General features: G+C 37.7%; 2 protein-coding genes across 5 annotated transcripts in view; both read right to left on the reverse strand.

Moving 5' to 3' along the window:
- Positions 1 to 10275, reverse strand: part of kdm4b (lysine (K)-specific demethylase 4B) — a 53390-nt gene extending 43115 nt beyond the window's left edge. For all 4 annotated transcript variants that reach the window (XM_072914633.1, XM_072914632.1, XM_072914631.1 and 1 more), the window contains exons 1-3: positions 10156 to 10275; positions 594 to 1010; positions 84 to 259 (exon numbers count right to left, since the gene is read on the reverse strand). In XM_072914633.1, the coding sequence (XP_072770734.1) occupies positions 84 to 259; positions 594 to 980 (563 nt within the window). In that variant the 5' untranslated portion in view covers positions 981 to 1010; positions 10156 to 10275. The remainder of the gene's footprint in view (positions 1 to 83; positions 260 to 593; positions 1011 to 10155) is intronic.
- A 318-nt stretch (positions 10276 to 10593) lies between these two features.
- uhrf1 (ubiquitin-like with PHD and ring finger domains 1) overlaps positions 10594 to 19557 on the reverse strand; it is a 29673-nt gene continuing 20709 nt past the window's right edge. The window contains exons 9-17 of the mRNA XM_061975979.1: positions 16579 to 16686; positions 16312 to 16416; positions 15342 to 15448; positions 15087 to 15249; positions 14852 to 14989; positions 14678 to 14777; positions 14346 to 14494; positions 12104 to 12202; positions 10594 to 11998 (exon numbers count right to left, since the gene is read on the reverse strand). Coding sequence (XP_061831963.1) covers positions 11852 to 11998; positions 12104 to 12202; positions 14346 to 14494; positions 14678 to 14777; positions 14852 to 14989; positions 15087 to 15249; positions 15342 to 15448; positions 16312 to 16416; positions 16579 to 16686 — 1116 coding nt within the window. The 3' untranslated portion in view covers positions 10594 to 11851. The remainder of the gene's footprint in view (positions 11999 to 12103; positions 12203 to 14345; positions 14495 to 14677; positions 14778 to 14851; positions 14990 to 15086; positions 15250 to 15341; positions 15449 to 16311; positions 16417 to 16578; positions 16687 to 19557) is intronic.

Here is a 19557-nt window from a genome sequence, read left to right on the forward strand (position 1 = left end):
GGAGAACCGGTTTTTGGAGTCCCATCCCTAGTACTAGATACGATTTAAACCCAGTAACAAATATTTTCTTGTTGTTAACTTACTTTTTGCTGTTGGCCAGCTTGCGGTACTCGCTCACAGTCATAGACTTCTTCTGGATGTTGTACTGGGTAAAAAGGCCTGACTGACCAGTCACCACTTGCATGATGGGAGCCGGGATCACCATTTCCTCAATGCTGTCGTAGCATTTTCGTGGTTTCCAACCCTCTGGCGGAATCACCTAGGTGGGAACACAAGAAATTAGTATCTTACAATCATATATTGTCATTAAAACTGTTTCAAAAAGAAGTAGATGACCACAGAAGAATATAAACAGCAATGGCGTTCCATTAATACAATTAAAATAAAGGTTTTAATACAATAGAAAGGAAGGAGGTAAGCCCAACATTTTCAGCAGATTAAAAAACAGTAATGATGTCGTATTAAAATGATTGTCTTTAGTTTTCATCAAATTCAAGTGAACCAGTCCTACAGGACATGGCACACATCTCATTTGTACCAATGGGAAAACCTTGAGCAACATAAGTATGCTCATATCCATGGGTTATCTTTACCTTGGCCAGACCAGCACGATGAGCTCCTTGACTCTCCATGTAGACAACGTACTTAGCGAAATCTTTAAATTCCTCCATGGTAGGACGAAAGGTCATGATCTTGCAGTTGGGGTTCTTAGTGCAAGACAGCGGTGTTGGGGGTGGAAGATCAACCTGGGGTAGCTCGAAACCGGGAGGCAGGCCAGGAACATGGCCGGGCATGCCATTGGCCACATCTAGGTCTGCAAGCTGAAGCTTTGTGGCAGGACTTGGATCCAAGGACATTTCTGTGTCAGGTTGATCAGCCAACACAGGCACCTGGCTAGGAATTAGATCCTGGGATACAGGTGGTGAGGCTAGGGCAGGCCGGGAAGGCGGCATCATGTCCATTAGTATGTCCGTCGCCATTGCGAAGACCTCCAAGGGGCGCAGGTAAACCTGGGGAGGACAAAAGGACGTTCAATTTTTCATTTGCAACTTGCCAAGATATCCTTGCTGTAAGATCAGAGGTGAGCAAATCTACTTGACATGTGTGTCACTGTCGGATATTCTTGTCCGGAACAAATATTTATTATGTTCACGCTTGAGTTCTTTCCACAGGACTATCTGTGGCAGCAAGAACTATTGTTGAAAGCAGTGTACTCCATGTTAAATCAACCATAAATAAATTACCAATTCAGTAAAATGTTTTCAGAAGCGGGGCAGAACTCTTGTATGTTACAAAAACCTGTTACGAAGACTTGAGGATGGTAGCATTGTGTGTGCAGTCTTCCTTTGCCACACAGCGCTTCAAATATTGCAGTTTCCCCACGTCACAGATTATTGGTATTAAGTTTTGTAAAACATTCAAAATGTTTGCCCTAAATTATGCATTTTCAAGCATAAAAATGGCTAAATTAACTAAAAATATCAGTACTACTGTACTATTAGCCACTAGATGATACCAAACCACAGTGTGCCGTTTAGTATTGTGGCCTCTGATTGGCTCAGCCCCAAGCAGCATTACTATAATGGATTAAAAGAGTTAAAAGGTGACTAAAGTGTGTTATTTCATGTCTCGCAGGACTCTCATAATGTTGTAATTTATATCTGAAGGTTCTAAACAGGTTTTTTTTGTTCTGGCTATGAAAATATTAATTTTAGAATTAATAATTACGACTAAGCCGAAATGTATTCATCACGGTCATGTCCGGAACGAACTAACCGCGATAAACGAGAATTAATGTATAATTGTCTCTTATGTAGTTTAAATGGCATAAATGTTGCTCAGGTTACTGGAATTTGTAAATAAGTGTACAGTTCCTTGGAGATGTTTTTTTTCATTATTAACATACTCATAATATTTCTTGGGCCGGGAATCTCAGGATACCTCCCAATACAATAATATTTCGACATGGCAATATAAAAATATATTAAAAAAAAAAAAAAATTCATAGTTTGCGCATAATTTTACAAGAGTACAGACAGCAAAAGTGCAAAACCTGCTCAGTGGTCTGGTGGTTAGAGTGTCCGCCCTGAGATCGGTAGGTTGTGAGTTCAAATTCCGGCCGAGTCATACTAAAGACTATAAAAATGGGACCCATTACCTCCCTGCATGGCACTCAGCATCAAGGGTTGGAATTGGGGGTTAAATCACCAAAATGATTCCCGGGCGCGGCCACCGCTGCTGCTCACTGCTCCTCTCACCTCCCAGGGGGTGAACAAGGGGATGGGTCAAATGCAGAGGTTAATTTTACCACACCTAGTGTGTGTGTGTGACTATCATTGGTACTTAATCTTTACAAGGGTTCTGGCAATGCATGTTCGTCATGTGTGCAAACTGCATTGTATTTTCATTTAGACTATTCTTACATACTGCAAAGTCTTATCCAGCTTTGTCCCACTCCCATCCATACTGTAAAAGCCAAGGTAAGTCTTGGCGCATCTTTTAGTTTACTTCACCCCCAAAGTTCCCCCCATTGCAGCACTTTTTTTGTTTGTTTCTTCTTCTATGATTAGTGCAAGGCGCAAGATGTAAGGGTGGGCATACCAATACCAAGATGTCTATTGGTATACAAGCAGTAGAAAATGAATGGATGGATGGATCAATACTTGTTGTAGTTTTTCAATGTGTCTGTGTCTCCTATTCTCTGCAAACAGGGCACCTCTCTCGGCTGCTCATTTCCGCACACACCGCCCTTCCCCCTTCTTTGCTCTGCCTGTTAGAGCTGAGTCAACACTAAGAGCAGCCCATGTTTTTTTAGAATTATTGTACATTTATTGCTATTTTTTTCTTATTCTGTACAACTGACTTTTTTCCTTAACTAGTGGAACAAAAAGTAAATATTTTTGTATTTTTATACAGTTACATTGTCTTATGTTGTTGTATTTAGTTAATAAAAAACATTTTATTTGCATACATGTGTCCTGTGCTTTATGACAATCATAATCAAACTAACAAGAGGCAAATTCACAAAGTTAAGTAAAGGCAGAGCCAAGGGAGCCAAGGAAGAGAATAAGTATTTTGGCTCTGGCAGTTTTACAGGATATTTTTGCTTCGATGGCTACTTGAAGAGCGTGTCTGTAGGCGAGCAATCGAAGACAGGAGAGGAGAAGCGGTAAAACTTTCACACGAGTCTCTAAAACTTTATTTTCACCTGTTTTCAGCTCCGTTGTTACCAATTTTTTCTGGTGAATCATTATGACGCTTATCGCTTTTTGATGATGTCCTGGTCAGATGAATGCAACCTGAGCACAGTAGCGTTCACACAGGACGCATCTTATATATACCCGATTTATATCCACATACAAAAGAGACCTGGGTCGGATATGAAAAATTCGGAATTGCACTGTTCACACGGACATGAACAGAATCAGACATAGGTCGCATATGGGCAACAACATCTGAAATGACCTGCAGTGTGCGCAAGGCCTGAATTACCTTTTTGAGGCTTAACAAACTCGAAAACTCACCAAAACATGTAAAGCACATGTATCTTGGTGAAAATGTTAACGCCGCAAATATAATGAAAACAAATTTAACTTGACGAAGCTGGTCCCTCTTTACAAAATATGTCACAGGAAAGCCGCAAAAAACAACAAAGAAAAATCAGTTAGTCTTTGTATATCTACTGAACAAAGCCATGTCCACACCAGTACGGACATTTGAAAAACACATTTTTCTTTGCATTTCGGACTCTCTTTAATGTGCAAATTATCCTTAAAACCTTTGATGTTTGTGTTTAGATGGATGAAAACGCAGCTTTTATGTTCACTTGCGACATGATTTCCTGTTTCTAAACCTAATTTAACAGAACATGAAGTTTTGACTTACGGGAACTTGTTTCATTTCAAGCAGCGGTAACGTAATGTTCTGTCATTAAAGTACCAGTACAGTGGAAAAACAAGTTGACTTCATATGCCTAATTGCCTTTCATTGTATTCATTAACATATATAATATTTTCCAAATATCTGCAATGTTGTTATTATAAGCGCTAACGCAGACAAACACTTTTTTAGCTGCGGTTTGATAGCACACAACTAAGTAGCCCTCTGCTACTTTACTGTGAGCTGGCCGCGATGCCCTGCTGCTCCCGCATCATAGCGTCTCGGCTCGTTAAAAGTTATTCTAGATTATAAATCATGCCTCTCATCTAGATATTAGGAGGATTTAGCCATGAATCTGTAAGTTGTTCGTCTGTGACATTCAATTTATATCCGGAGATGGAGACAAATACACACAACTGAAGATTGGATTATTTCTTCATATAAACGGGAAGATATGGACATCCTATCAGTCGCCATCACAGTGAGAGCAGACTTCGTACAGTAAGCTATCGATTTATTATATTTGTATTTCTTGTTTAGCACTTAGCAATACTGCTACATAATGTTTAGTGTTTCACTAAAGCTGGATCTGTTTAGCATGGCTTCTAAAACTTGTAGCTCGCCCACCTTATATTTAGGATCAACAATATAAGATTCTGGATCATACATTTTTCCGAAAGTAATTGTCGTTGGCTCCAATAATGTCTGCATGATTTGCATTGTTGTTGGTGATGAAGGGATCTGTGGTTTCTACCACGACGTCACACAATGATGTGTCTGGCTTGCTCATTGTCTCTCAAAATGACTCAGGAATCTCCCTGAGATTTATACTTTTTGATCATATTTATTAGCTCACAAACTTTGTAAGTCTTTCGATGTCATACATCAGATATATATGATGATAGCTTCTATATAGAGGCAACTAGTTTTTCCACTATACTGGTACTTTAAGTGGGCAGAATAAGCCGTGCAATGTATTTTGCATCTCTGTCTTCATTAATATGCAGAATATATGCTAATCATTAAAACGGTCACAGTACTGGGAGGAGAAAATTATAATATATTATACAGCCCTCGCAATGTGATTTATCAATACTCATCACCGTTTTGGGAGCAATATTTTGCGTTTTGTTTAGCATGTTTTAAAAGGACACGCTAACTGACAGTTACACACATGACTGTGAGAGGTGTGCTCGCACTGCAACGACACAGTAAACAAATAATCCTCAGTCCTATGTGTACGTTTCAACATGTTTGGATGATCAGAAATAAAAAATACTATTAGACACATCGTCTATTCAGCAACATCCTTTTATAATTCTATAGCTGCTGGATGACTAAAGGGGCTGATTAAAACAAATTAAATTGATGCATTTTGGTGTCATTTAAATTGTTTTAATGACATTTGTTTCGTTGTTTTACATATAAGGTATATTACTAATATATTTCCAATATGATCAAAAAAAACTTTTTTAAAGTATGCATTCTTTGCATCTTGAACACAGTAGTGCAGCCTCCCTCCCGTGCACCTTCAGCGGTAAAAAAAAAAGAAGGAAAACAAAATTGGTGTCAATGTAGAATCACTGCACGACTGCTCTAAAATCAAATGCCCATAAAGAGTGGTACATGTCCCCTGCTTGTTTGAAAACATAGCAAAACGCCACAAAAAGGAGCATGATAACATAAATGTGCAGTAAATGAGTGTCTCAATGTTGATGCCCCGTGTAGTACAGGCAAAATCCTTATTTAAATAAGCCGGTCTGCATCACTTTTCAATTGCACATGTTAGTAGATCACACGCAACAAACCCATTGATAGTACACTGTGTTGGCGCTAGGAATCTTCAAAGTGGGGACCCTGGTACCCCATCAAGTCATAAAAATGGGGTCCCAGAGTAAATTTTTGGTGTCCCACTTTTTTGTAAGCGTTTTGAAAACAAATGATAAATGTATGCATTATCCTGTTATATCTCACATTCTAAGTTGTGTTTTGGAAAAAGGTTGTCATAAACGTGAATAATGTAAACTCACTACACAGGTATGTTTTAGCGCTTTCGTGGCGAGTTTATTGACAGATATAAGTAAGAACTTTACAGTACTTTATATTAGAAATGGCACTAAAATATTAACTACTAAAACATTTTGATTGATTTTTGAGCGCTGTGTGTAATGTTCTATATTTTCAACGGGACATTTAAAATGTTGGTGTTGTTTACTTGAGACTTTATCTCTTATATTTGACTGCCATCTACTGGTCACACTTATAATTACGCCCTGTACCAAATAAAATAGTGTAGCGTCCCAGAAGAGTTGGTACTGCAGGGAATTCTGGGTATTTGTTCTGTTGTGTTTATATTATGTTGCGGTGCAAATATTCTCCCGAAATGTGTTTGTCATTGTTGTTTAGTATGGTTTCACAATATGGCAGAAGTTTATGACAGTGTTGGCGTTGTTTATACGGCCACCCTTAGTGTGACATGTATGGCTGTGGATTAAGAATGCCCTTTATTTATTTGTACATGGGATATCCTAAATCAAAATGTTCATTAAAATTGGCTGTAAAAATACAGAATGACAGCATTTCCTGTCATCTTCAATTTAAGGCCATTTGCACCCCTACCAATGCATCAAAAGCATTGAGGTGGGTAAGCTCAACTTTATAGCCCGGAGAAAATGGTATACAAAACGTCGGCGGAAAGCGATGATCTGTAAAAATTCATAGATAAAAAAAACCTCGTCCTGGGGATGCATGGACTTCCGGGATTATGCGTCCTTTCTGATTTCAATGCGTAAAAAGACACAAAAAGTGCATTAACGCCAACGCTGAGTACAAGCCATTTTATAGATAGCAAACGCTGTTTAGCGCGTGGTATTTGAATATTGGTGAATCAGGCCCTATGGAGCTACTGGTCCGACATTTCCGAAAAAATATTGTTAAAAAAAAACACCTCTACCTTTGTCCAGCTGTTTACTGACGTACACTACTTTTATTTAGATAATTTTTACTGCAAGTGAATATCGACTCCAAATATTGGTTATCGGCCTTCTTCACTACTAATAATTGGTATCGCTATCGGCCCTGAAAACAAAAACAAAAAACGGTCGATCTTGAGTGTACATTGTCTTTGAATCAGATTCTGGTGTCGTTAAGAGCAAAACGGAGCAACAGAAGAGCATCTCAAACAGACACTTGTTACAACAAAACTAAGCAGAAGAACATCTATCAAAGATCAAAACATAAAAGACAGAATACAACAACAATATATATCGCGATAGACACGTAATCGATATCAAAAAGTATACAAATAAAGAAATATATCGACCGTTTTATCAAATGCACTTTTTATTGATATCAATTGTCATATATATTTTTTTTTTTTTTTTTTTGGGGGGGGGGGGGGGGGGGGGGGAATGAAGCAAGGTTGGTTGCATGAACAAAGGCTCTCCTGGTCTGGTAACCCAGCAAAACAAGAGGTGTTCAGAGAGCATTGGGAGGGACACACTTAACAACCAATCGCGTATTAACTATCAAGTGTGGTTGCCCCATCTTGCTGTGGCACTGTTATTCTCTGCATGGAGTAAAAAGAGAAACTAAAAATGAGTGCTGCGGAGAGTGAAGAAATTGTGGATAAAACAGGAAAAGTCACCTCAACTGCATGGCAGTTTTTTGGAATTTTTCAAACCAACTGTAGTCCTTTGCCACGCTCATCTTTTCAACACTCGTCTGTTCCCTATTCGAATGTATGGGGAAAAAAACAAATAGGAACTAAAGTGCAGGACTGTATAAATAAAATAACAAAATACGACCCCGAAAGGGACAAGCCGTAGAAAATGGATGGATGGATAACAAATGGGCTACTTTTAAATAATAATACTATGGTCCAATTATATTTAAATATTTGTTGCATAAAATAAATAATTTCCACACTTAAATAAGAATAACAGACCAAATAAAAGTTACACAGACCACATAATTTCCTGGCAGTAAACCTGCAAAAAAAATTGTTTTTCTCAGGTTTCTCTGCATTTACATTTTCACACTTTGCACTATTTTGTTACACTTTAGTAAGCATTTCTCACATATTCTTTATTTTCGCACCTTAATTCAAAGAGATTACTGTTAAGTGTTTAATGTGATTTTAGAATTGTGTTTACATTGAGCGAGCGTTTTCCATGGTTGTGTTGAAATTTCCTTTCCTTGCTGCCTTGGTAGCTGAGGGGATTATAATCAGAAAAAGGTTACATTTGACATTAAAATGCTAATATTTTAACATATTCTCCTGGTCCATATTTTCCATAGGTCATGAAAAATATCAAAAATGATTGGTATCGACTAGGGATGTCCGATAATATCGACTGCCGATATTATCGGCCAAAAAATGCTTTAAAATGTAATATGGGAAATTATCAGTATCGGTTTCAAAATTATCGGTATCTGTTTCAAAAAGCAACATTTTTGACTTTTTAAAACGCCGCTGTGTACACGGACGTAGGGAGAAGTACAGAGCACCAATAAACCTTAAAGGCACTGCCTTTGCGTGCCGGCCCAGTCACATAATATCTACGGCTTTTCACACACACAAGTGAATGCAAAGCATACTTGGTCAACAGCCATACAGGTCACACTGAGGGTGACCGTATAAACAACTTTAACACTGTTACAAATATGCGCCACACTGTGAACCCACACCAAACAAGAATGACAAACACATTTCGGGAGAACATCCGCACCGTAACACAACGTAAACACAACAGAACAAATACCCAGAACCCCTTGCAGCACTAACTCTTCCGGGACGCTACAATATACACCCCCCCCCCCCCCACCCCCCACACACACACACACACACACACACACCAACCTCCTCATGCTCTCTCAGCATGTCCCAAATTCCAAGCTGCTGTTTTGAGGCATGTTAAAAAAAAAAAAGCACTTTGTGACTTCAATAATAAATATGGCAGTGCCATGTTGGCATTTTTTTCCATAACTTGAGTTGATTTATTTTGGAAAACCTTGTTACATTGTTTAATGCATCCAACCGGGCATCACAATAAAATTAGGCATAATAATGTGTTAATTCCACGACTATCGGTATCGGTTGATATCGTAATCGGTAGTTAAGAGTTGGACAATATCGGAATATCGGCAAAAAAGCCATTGTAGGACATCTCTAAAAAAAAAATATCCTGATACAGTTTTCAGCTTTATTTCCCAGCCCTGGTTTATCGGCAATACTTTGGAGGTAAACATATGGTTGAGCAAAATGTGTTATCGGCCAAAACGTAATGGTGTGTATGTGTACATTATCTTTAAAATCAGATTCCGGTGTAGTTTAGAACAGAAGTGAGCAACTTAAACAGCCACTTGTTACTACAAAACTAGGTAGAAGAACATCTCTCAAAGATCAAAACAAGACATTTATTTACAGAAAACTACTATTTCTCTCAGAATGCCAATATCAAACAGCAATCACCTTCTTCATGCACACATATTTTTTGATTGAAATTAAATACAGGCAACAAAGCAACATCCGAGTAATATAGGAAGCCGTAATTAGCATGACAACACAGATCGCGTTAATGTGCTTGCTTTTAACGGGGCGTGTGAGACAAATGACACAAAAAGTCACTTGGGTGCAATAATACCAATGTTCGGTAGCTTACGTTACTTTCTGACATAAACGTATCACGACACTTGGTTTTAAAAGGAGCGATGACTTGTACAGAAGAAGGCAAATGCACAAATATATTCTGTAAACGAAAACAAATAAAGGCCCTTTAATTTACAACTAGGCCTAAAACCGATTTCGATACAACAGCGAGTCGCCTTTTTTAGTCCGTAATTAAATACCTCCATGTTAATGATGTAATAGTAATCCCATTACTTAGTTTACGAGGCGAGTTCGCTGGTATTTAAGGCAGCAAGCAGCACTAGTCGTAGAAAACCTGATAGTAGAGCCACGGCTAGCTAGCATAATGTCCGAGTCAAGAAAGAAAACTTGACAGAAGCGTCTCTTATTTCACCGTGTAGTTAAAAAAACATCATTTAAGATCGTAAGTATTGGTGCATTGTGTGTTTTTATAAGCAACGACGGTATTAAGATTACGTTTAACCGTGTCGTTACATTGCCGCACCATTAGCATACATGGGCTATCTTCGCTTAGCTATGCAGTAAAGGGGGAGAAAAAAACAAAACACCGCGACGACTACATGGCGATTAACTGATAATGTAATCTTTGTGACCGAATACGATGGCTCTAATTGTGGAAACATTACCTCCTGCCGTCTTATCGCCTATATCCGTATTTCTTCCGTCGGTTTTAATGTCGTTTGCAGCAAAATTCTGTAGATCGAGCTTCCTCTTGCATTAGCAAGCTAGAGCTATTTGGGGTCACGCCTACTCCTGAATCCACGTTTACGATTGGCCATGACGGAACGCTTACGCACGATGTCGACGATGTGATTGGGCCATTCTCTTGATAGACAAATGTATAAGCCAATGAAAACCGCCGATGTTTTACTACTTGTAACGTGCACGTATTTAGCAGATGATTATGCCACGCACGTACACACCGCGCATAGTATTAGTCGGTGTTCTCTGAAATCCACCAAAAACACTTACATCATACATATTTGATACTCATTGTACTATATTGCTTGTTTTTTATATATCAGAGCTCAAACGATTTGTAAAAGCTAGTACACAAAACAATAGTATTTTATTATTTTATTGAATAACAACGTATTGACAAAATTGCAACATGTGCAAGCAGTTCTAAAACCATACATCAAAAGTAAAATGGACATACAATTTCAGAAAAATATACATTTCCCATTCTGTGTGTGGTGACTATTCACACTGCTGTTGAAAATGGCAAATTATAAACATAACAAATACAAAAATATCAATCATTCAAGATTCCATTTCAAGGGAACGGTGGTATTTTCCAAAAACAATTTACCACCTCCTAAATGCAATTTTAGTAGTTTTAAACAAGGTCAGGTCCCTAAAAAAGGAGACACGTGACTGAATAGCAATGCATTAATAAAAAAAGGGAAAGAACATGTGAGATTTCTAGACTTAACGGTGAAAGAGCATGCTAAATATGGAGTTCTACATGACTCTTTAGACACTTATTCTTTGGAATCAACCTTTTCTACAGATCCAAATCCATTACAGTTATACTTAACACATTAGTGCATTGGAAACCTACAAAGTAATTGGTAGAAGGGGGGAAATCATTTACAAAACCCACAAGCTTGAAGATACCATACTTATAAAAAAGCTGTTGAAAGTACTGTATTTAGAAAACCAAAACAGATCTGCGTAGATACTTGCATAGATTTCCTATAGTGCAGTTTCAATTACCGAATTATGTAAAAGCAAGTTAGCATGTTTATAGTCTGACAGGGTAGCTGGCAAATGCCGGAATCAGTTTCTGTTAATAGGGCATTAAGAGGAGCAGAGAGGAAAAATATATATGTAAAAGAGATGGCTTACAGATTTAAAAAAATAGATTGCACCAAAACTGATTTGCCAAGGCCAACGTCAAATAAAAGCTGCCACAACAAAACGGACTCTCAACTGTGGACAATTGGGAAGATATCTTAACCACTTCTGGCGGCACAAGTTTAAAAACGGATTAACCTGTCCGACTGCTTTACTCTGCGGGTATTATGAGGTTATTGGAAACAAAAACGGTCAAAATAATAAAACAAACAAAAACAAAAAAAATCACATTTTAGGGTAACGATGGCGTAATGGTACAAGCAGTAAGAAAGGAACATTTTCAATTTGTCTTTAACTACACATCAATGAAGAACCATCAAGGAAAAATGGTTGCAGTGAAGTCCACAAAAACGGTCAATTTATAAATCATAAAAATATATTAAGAAAAAATGATTCTTTATTGCCTCTGACTGAAAATTGCCCTTACACTTTGCATTGCTGAGTCGGAGGAGCTGCTGGTGATCATCGGCCACTGCTGTAACCTGGGAAAAACTGATTTAGGATCTCCTGCAGCGGTTTGTTGACAGTCATGGAGTAGTTTTTGCCCAAGTCGTGTCTGCAGGCCGGGCAGGTGTACACATCTGCTTTGAAGGACCGCTGAAGGCATTCCTGCATTAAAAGGAAAAAAAAAAGTATTTCTATGTTGCACATTGCTTACAGTAAGTCATAATATTTCTAAAAAAGAAAAAAAAAGATTAATGGGCCATTTCTTGCCTTGCAAACATTGTGTTGGCACTCGGTGGTGACAGGTTGATAGACCACTTCTTGGCAGCAAATGCAGAGGAATACTTCTTCAACTTTGTTCAGGAATCTCTGCAGGCACAAAATCATCATTTTCAATTTCAAAGAAAAAAACAAAATTTCAGCAAACCTTAAAAGGGTTCTTTTTCCCTGTTGATATTGTTTTTTGTGTATTTGGGATCCACACAAGTCCCGAAAATGTGAAATCAAACCATTGAGTCATGGCAGAGATATTTATAAAACAATATTGCCTTCTTCCAAACAAACCCTTTGGTATTGAAGACTATAGTGACGTATTTTGCTTTGGCTACATCTGCGAATATCGCCATATATGGTAGCGGTTTACCCGAAAAGCTTTGCAGAACTCCACCATTTTTATTCAGTTGTAGCAAATAAGTACCCTATTTTTTCCCACTATCTACCCGCTGCCTTGTACATGCATGCTAAAATCCTTTACTGCTGCCATTTCTAATAAAAAGTAGCAGATAGTTTAGGGGACTCTATATGGAAGCACTAAAAATTACAAAATGAATGATGGAGGTGGAGACGCAGTAGAAGGGGGCAAATAAGACCGCCCACAATACGGCACATTCTGATGAGACGGTCAGAAAGCGGCTTGAAGACAGTCTGTAACACAAAATCTACGCAAAATGTTGACCAAAGAGCTGCTATTACATGTTATGTAGACCAAAGTAAGTGTTTTAAATGTAGAAAAAAAACATAATATAACCCCTTTAACTGGTCAAGTCAACCATATAAACCGTACCATATAAAAACTTTTTCCATCTTATTTTATTTTCAGAAATGGCAACAACTACCTTGATGCTTTACACTTCTACCCTGTACATCATTTCCGGACTATAAGCTGCTACTTATTTGCCACACACTTTGAACCCTGCACCTTATACAATGCTGCGACTAATTTATGTTTTTTTCCGGGTTCACAAACTTCACGTCGGCAATAAATTTAGCTTCATCACATCAGACCAATTAAATTGCAGAACGGTTTACGATGGACCGATTAAATTGTTCACATTAAATCAAACACACTCACAATCATTCAGCGAGTTATGGACTCACCATCGTCGTGGAGAAGAAACGACAAAATGCCAAAGATGCAGCCCCAAGGATGATCGACGCATCCATTGAAAAAAGAAACCGCCGTAACAGAACGTAAATTCACTACAAGCGGGCCCCAAAAGGCCGGACCGCCACTTAGGCTTGGGTCTATATTCGATAAGTCAATTAACAAAACGATAAGTTAAGTTAAAGTACCAATGATTGTCACACACACACACACACTAGGTGTGGCGAAATTATTCTCTGCATTTGACCCATCACCCTTGATCACCCCCGAGGGGAGCAGTGAAGATGAAGTATGCATGAAACGGTTACTCTTTTGCATCGGTTGCAGCTGCTGCGGGCGTTTGTACTACATGCACATAAACGTAATAATGATAAGCACTATAAAACTCCCGACTGTTAATATTACCGTATTATATTAAAATTATCGAAATATCGTGATTGACAAATGCACTTTGAAAAACTTATGGAAGGACAAGCATTAGCATGCTAGCTAGCTTCAATGCCAACATAACAAGCAACATTAACGTATTTTCCCCAAAAAGAATCGTCATACGTCATCTAATCTTGTATAAACACATTACTGTCTAAACAACTAAGATAGTGTATTGGAATTGAACATACAGGCTAAGCTGTCTTTGCACAAAGTGATCAATATAAATTCCACACTGTCGACATGAAACAGACATCCATCAGGAAGTTAACTCGTGTGACGTCACACATACCGGAAGTGAAAGGAACTCAAGAAAGAATATTGTGTGTCTATTTTAGTAATTTAGAAAAAAATACAACTTGGTAAAAATATTTTAGTGTGTGTGTACAAGTACTTTTTGAGCACTTAACAATACCACAATAATGATAACCATGATCATTTTGGTCACAATAACTTTATTGAGCCATTTAATTTATTGTTTTGGTTGGGTAAATTTGAGGGTGCTCCACAGAGACATAACCTTTTATATTGCTTTTGGTAGATTTTTATTCAAGTGCAAAAACAGACTATACGAGAAGTACAAGTTTATTGCATTTGAAACTTGTAATATTCTTGTTTGTATTATTACATTAGTGGTTAATTTGTTAATTTAAAATATCAGCCGAGGGGATAAAAAAACAACAACAAAAAACTACTCACCGGGCCAAGTGACAGAGACTCCATGGCTTCATCCCACACTTTTTTATTTAGCGTATCATTCTTGATGATTGCCTTCTGTTCTCCAGAAAGCTTGTAAACCTCAACCTTCATTTTCTTGGGACTCTTGGCTGGTGAGCTTTTGCTGGATTCTGAAAGAGATAATAATGAAGTGTTACAATTCCTCACAACAGATGTCAAATGTCTTAAGGTGTTATCATTCCATACCAAAGACCAAAAGATAATTTGAATGTCAAAAGGTTAGTTAGTGGTGTTATTGCAGTCAATGTGATTTTAAACAAAATGCATTTAAGCTACTTAAGCTATGAACTTACCGCTGTTTTGAGACTTTCTCTTCCTTTTTGCCTTGCTGGGTGTCTCCTCCTCTTCCACTTCACTTTTGTTCTCTTGCTCCTTCTGATAGCCCGCAGGATACTGTGAAAAAAGTACATTTAGTAGATACAGAATGAAGCTAAAGGCGTGAAAGTTGAGAGTGAGGGCAATATTACCTGCATGACGAGACCAAGCTTCTTGACGCGTTCCTTGCCATCTCTGGTCCATGGCGCCGGCTCCTCGTCATCACGCTTAAGAAGATAGCGCCATACCAAAAAGCCAGACTTGCCTTTTTCTGGCCAGTACTTCACTATCTGCGGCAAGGACAAAAAAACAAAAAAATGAAATCAGTGCAGCAGATCCTTTGTAAGATATAGGAAATGTTATGAACACTGAAAACACCCCTCTTACCTTGTATATGCCATCATATCGGTTTCCTTCTTCAGGAGAGTATTTACTGTGTTTGCGACCCTTGCAGCTGCGAATCACCCTGACTGGCTTGCCATCTTTCCAGTTCTTTGCCTGGGCACCATTCTTGACATTAACCGGAACATTGCAGTTGATGGCAAGGGCACTGCGAAGCACCAGAGCAAAAATAACGTTCGCAAAACAAATGGTGATAATGTTTTGTTTTTTGTTCAATCTTTTTTTTTGTTAGCATCCTACCGATTCATGTGGGTGAGCGTCTGGTCACATGATTGCTCAGCAGTCCTTTTGTTCCCAGACAGATCTCGCCCTCCAGAACCAGTGTAAGTGAACTCATTTCCATCATCCTACAATGAAACAACAAAACATCAAGAGGGAATCTATACGGATGTTAAGTTACATGCAAAATAGGCACAATGAGTCATTCACATCCACATTCGGGATGCACAATAAATAAAACAGCATTGTTTTTTTTAAATTTGTTTCTTCTTCTTTTTTTTTTTAATACAAACATTTGCAAGTTTTCAATATTTCAGGTACCGGTTTGGGACTGGTATCGGTTAAAATGTAAACAATACTCATCCCTAATCAGGACATAATATTTATAGATGTGATGTTAGCGCTACCATAGTAGTGATGTCCTCTTTGGTTAGGAAAAACCTGCAGGTACAGTTTGCCAAATCCACCTTTGTTTGACTCTTTCTTTCCACCAGGTGTGCATAAATTGCAGTCAAATCTACATTTAAAAAAATATGACATAAATAAGTTATTGTTGGTTTTAAGAAGCAGGAAGTTATTCTACTTGCCACTAAAGAATGTCCATCTAAATGACATTTTATTGATCTAACTTTATGTACAATAAACAGGACCAGATCCCAAACGCATCATTCTGGTTGGACATTTACTTCAAGCGCGTTACGGCTGAATCCCAGCATCAAAGGCAACTAAAAGTGAGACAAGATGGCCGCTACAGGCAATTTGGAACTTCCTACAAGGTAGGAGCGATTAATTTATTCACCCCTACAGAGGTTTTTTTGTTTTGTTTTTAAAATAAGATATCGCAGCTTTTTTCTTAATGTTATCAGATAATCAGTGAAGTCATAATTCATAATATTAACCCGATTATTATGCGCCCTGGTCCATATAGAAGTGTCATACTTAAAAATAGAAAAGAGTTACTCTAAAATGATATTGTCTAGATAAAACATACCACATCATCCTCATAGCCTCCTGCCAAAACAAGAGAAAAGGCACCGTCGTTGCTCCTGCCGTGTATCCCAGCTACGTGTGGCCTGTGGACACCAGACTCACTGACCTATAATGAACAAAATATTTCATTTATAGCCACTGAGATAAATGACCACAGACATTTGACAAGTACAGTAAGGACTGGAAATGTACACTGCTTAATCACAGCATTGTAATTGTAAATACTTCTTCATGCATGGAAATGATCGACTGAATTCTGCGGACCAACCTGGACTCTGAACTTCCATAGGGAGCCAACAGGGACCCCAGGGATTGGCCCATAGTGGTTTGATGGGACGATGGTACACTGCTTTGTTCGACCAACACAAGCCATTCCCTGCGCAGAGGATACAGCCATGAACATTATGTCTAAAGACAAAGATAGTATCTACCTGGCGTGTAGAACAGAATAAATAGCAAGTCATTTAATGACAAAGCTCTACTGTCTTGCAAAATTAGAGTTAAATTCAACATTTTGATAACAATATTTGAGTTTGAGTTTATTTCGAACATGCAAGCATACAACATGATACATCACAATCTCCAGTTTCGCTTTTCAACATGTTCGAAAAGGAGTAGGAAGAAGCAGAGCTTATTTAATCCTACCCCTTTTCTTTTACATAACAGTTGCTAAAACTTTTGTTCACTTCCTGTTCTCAATTTATTCACAATATACTCCATAAGTAATCACAATAAAATAAGTAAATAAATAATAATTGGTGAAGTAAGTTACATTTCATATGTTGAGATAAGTAAGATTATTTTGTGAGTGAAAGAATGAAAGAATGGATGAGTTAAATAAATTCAGAATGTTTATCATGGTTCTTCTTCTTTGTACTTTGTAAACACTTTAAGTTTGAAGAGTTTCTTGAAGTGGATCATATTCGTACATTGTTTGATTGCTTTGCTTAATCCATTCCATAATTTAATTCCACATACTGATATACTGAAGGTCTTAAGTGTTGTACGTGCATACAAATGTTTTAAATTACATTTCTCCCTAAGATTATATTTCTCCTCTTTTTTTGAGAAGAATTGTTGTATATTCTTGGGTAGCAGGTTATAGTTTGCTTTGTGTATAATTTTAGCTGTTTGCAAATTCACTATGTCGTAGAATTTCAGTATCTTTGATTCAATAAATAAAGGATTTGTGTGTTCTCTATATCCAACATTATGTATTATTCTAACTGATCTTTTTTGTAACACCGTTAATGAATGAAGTGTACTTTTGTAATTATTTCCTCATATTTCTACACAGTAACTCAGATATGGTAACACTAGTGAGCAGTAGAGAATATGAAGTGATTTTTTTATTTAATTTGTACAGTGGATTCCTGCCTATTTGCGGTTTAGAATTTTTGAGCATTCATATTCATGCATTTGTGATTTAAAAAAACAAACATTTTATTTGTGGGAAAACTCATATAGGCTTTCATTTATTTATAAATTTTTTTTTTTTTTTTTAATTAGAAAACCCATCTTGATTATGCCAAGTTGGTAATTTGTAAATATGTGACAATTAGCAGAAAACAGCATACATGCTCGCAAAAGGGTAACGTGTAAGATGACGGCACTTTGTGTAGGAGTGGCAGCACTAGCTTCCAATAGTCAACTTTATTATACACCAGCAATGTTAGACGTGACCAATTTAATCATCTTTAATTATTATTAATTAGTGGTGAGTACCTATACCTTTTACGTACACAAAAAATTATTTTAATGAACGTGTGATGCATATTGTAGGGCTTAGAGTGACTAAAATAGAGATTATTCTATTTTAAGCGGGCAAATCTCAGAACATAAACTCTGCAAAAGTCGTGGATCTAGAGCTAGGCGATATCAGAAGGGAAAGAAACATCAACATGTTCCCCCCTATGTCAGTCGACTTCAATATGTATAATTTATAAATAAAGTTGATTTGATTTGAAATAAAATCTGCTAATAAGTGATATGTGAAGACAAAAGGTTATTTTTGATTTAAATACTCATTTTCTGTCAGGGGTTGAACATGACAAATGTACTGAAGAACATGATACAACTTATAACCAATTCAGATAAATAAAGTGGGTGCACATATTTAAACCATAAACGTTTTTAGTTAAACCAACCATGCTTTCATGTTTTCAAAGAGAACATAGACATCAGCGTTACAGGCACAGCCTTGGATAGCTATTTTGGGGACCGTGTGAACTTTGACATGTGCTGGGGTTTGGGAATAAAGGCGGAAGTGGGTTATGGACAGCTAAAAACCAGTAGGACTGTCTCAATGCATACTTCTATTAAATGGAGTAGCAGCACACATTTGTTGGCTGCATTTTAGGAGTCTTAGTGACAGCCTTTGCGCAACATGATGCCGTCAGCTGCCAACAAATGTGCAACGCTAAGGCTGCAGACCCCAAATGTGGACACAGTGTGTGTATCTGGTGGGAGGTGTTGCTGTTTCAAATATTGTCCAGTGCCTGAACCTGCCAGGCATGCGAGCACACTTTGAAAAAAGAAGAAAGGAAAACTGATGAAAAACGAGAAAGTTAAAGTACCACTGATAGTCACACACACACACACGGTATGGTGAAATGAACATCTGCATTTGACCCATCCCTTGTTCCACCCCCTGGGAGGTTAGGGGAGCAGTGAGCAGCAGCGACGGCCGCGCTCGGGAATCATCTTGGTGATTTAACCCCCAATTCCAACCCTTGATGCTGAGTGCCAAGCAGAGAGGTAAAGGGTCCCATTTTTATAATCTTTGGTAGGGCTCGGCAATATGGCCTTTTATGAATATCTCGATATTTTGCCTTAACGTTGAATTAACACTTGATGCATATAATCACACCAGTATGATGATTATATGTGTCTACATTAAAACATTTTTGTTCATACTGCATTAATATATGCTAATTTTAAACTTTCATGCAGAGAGGGAAATCACAACTAAGTAAATTTACCAAAACTGTATTTATTAAACAGTGGCACAAACATTCATGTAATTTCAAAACAGAAAGTGCAAGATTGACATTTTAAAACAAGCTATGAGTGCACTTTTGTGCATGATGTCACCAAGATGACATATCAAAACACTAAATTAAAGTGCACTTTCTGTACAGAACGCCACTACAATAGTTTAAAACAAATAAAGTGCACTTTTGTGCATGATGTCACACAAGATATATCAAAAACTGTAAAATTAAAATTAGCTCCATAATAGGAAATC

This window comes from Nerophis lumbriciformis, linkage group LG14 (assembly GCF_033978685.3).
Source record: "Nerophis lumbriciformis linkage group LG14, RoL_Nlum_v2.1, whole genome shotgun sequence".
Taxonomy (NCBI): domain Eukaryota; kingdom Metazoa; phylum Chordata; class Actinopteri; order Syngnathiformes; family Syngnathidae; genus Nerophis; species Nerophis lumbriciformis.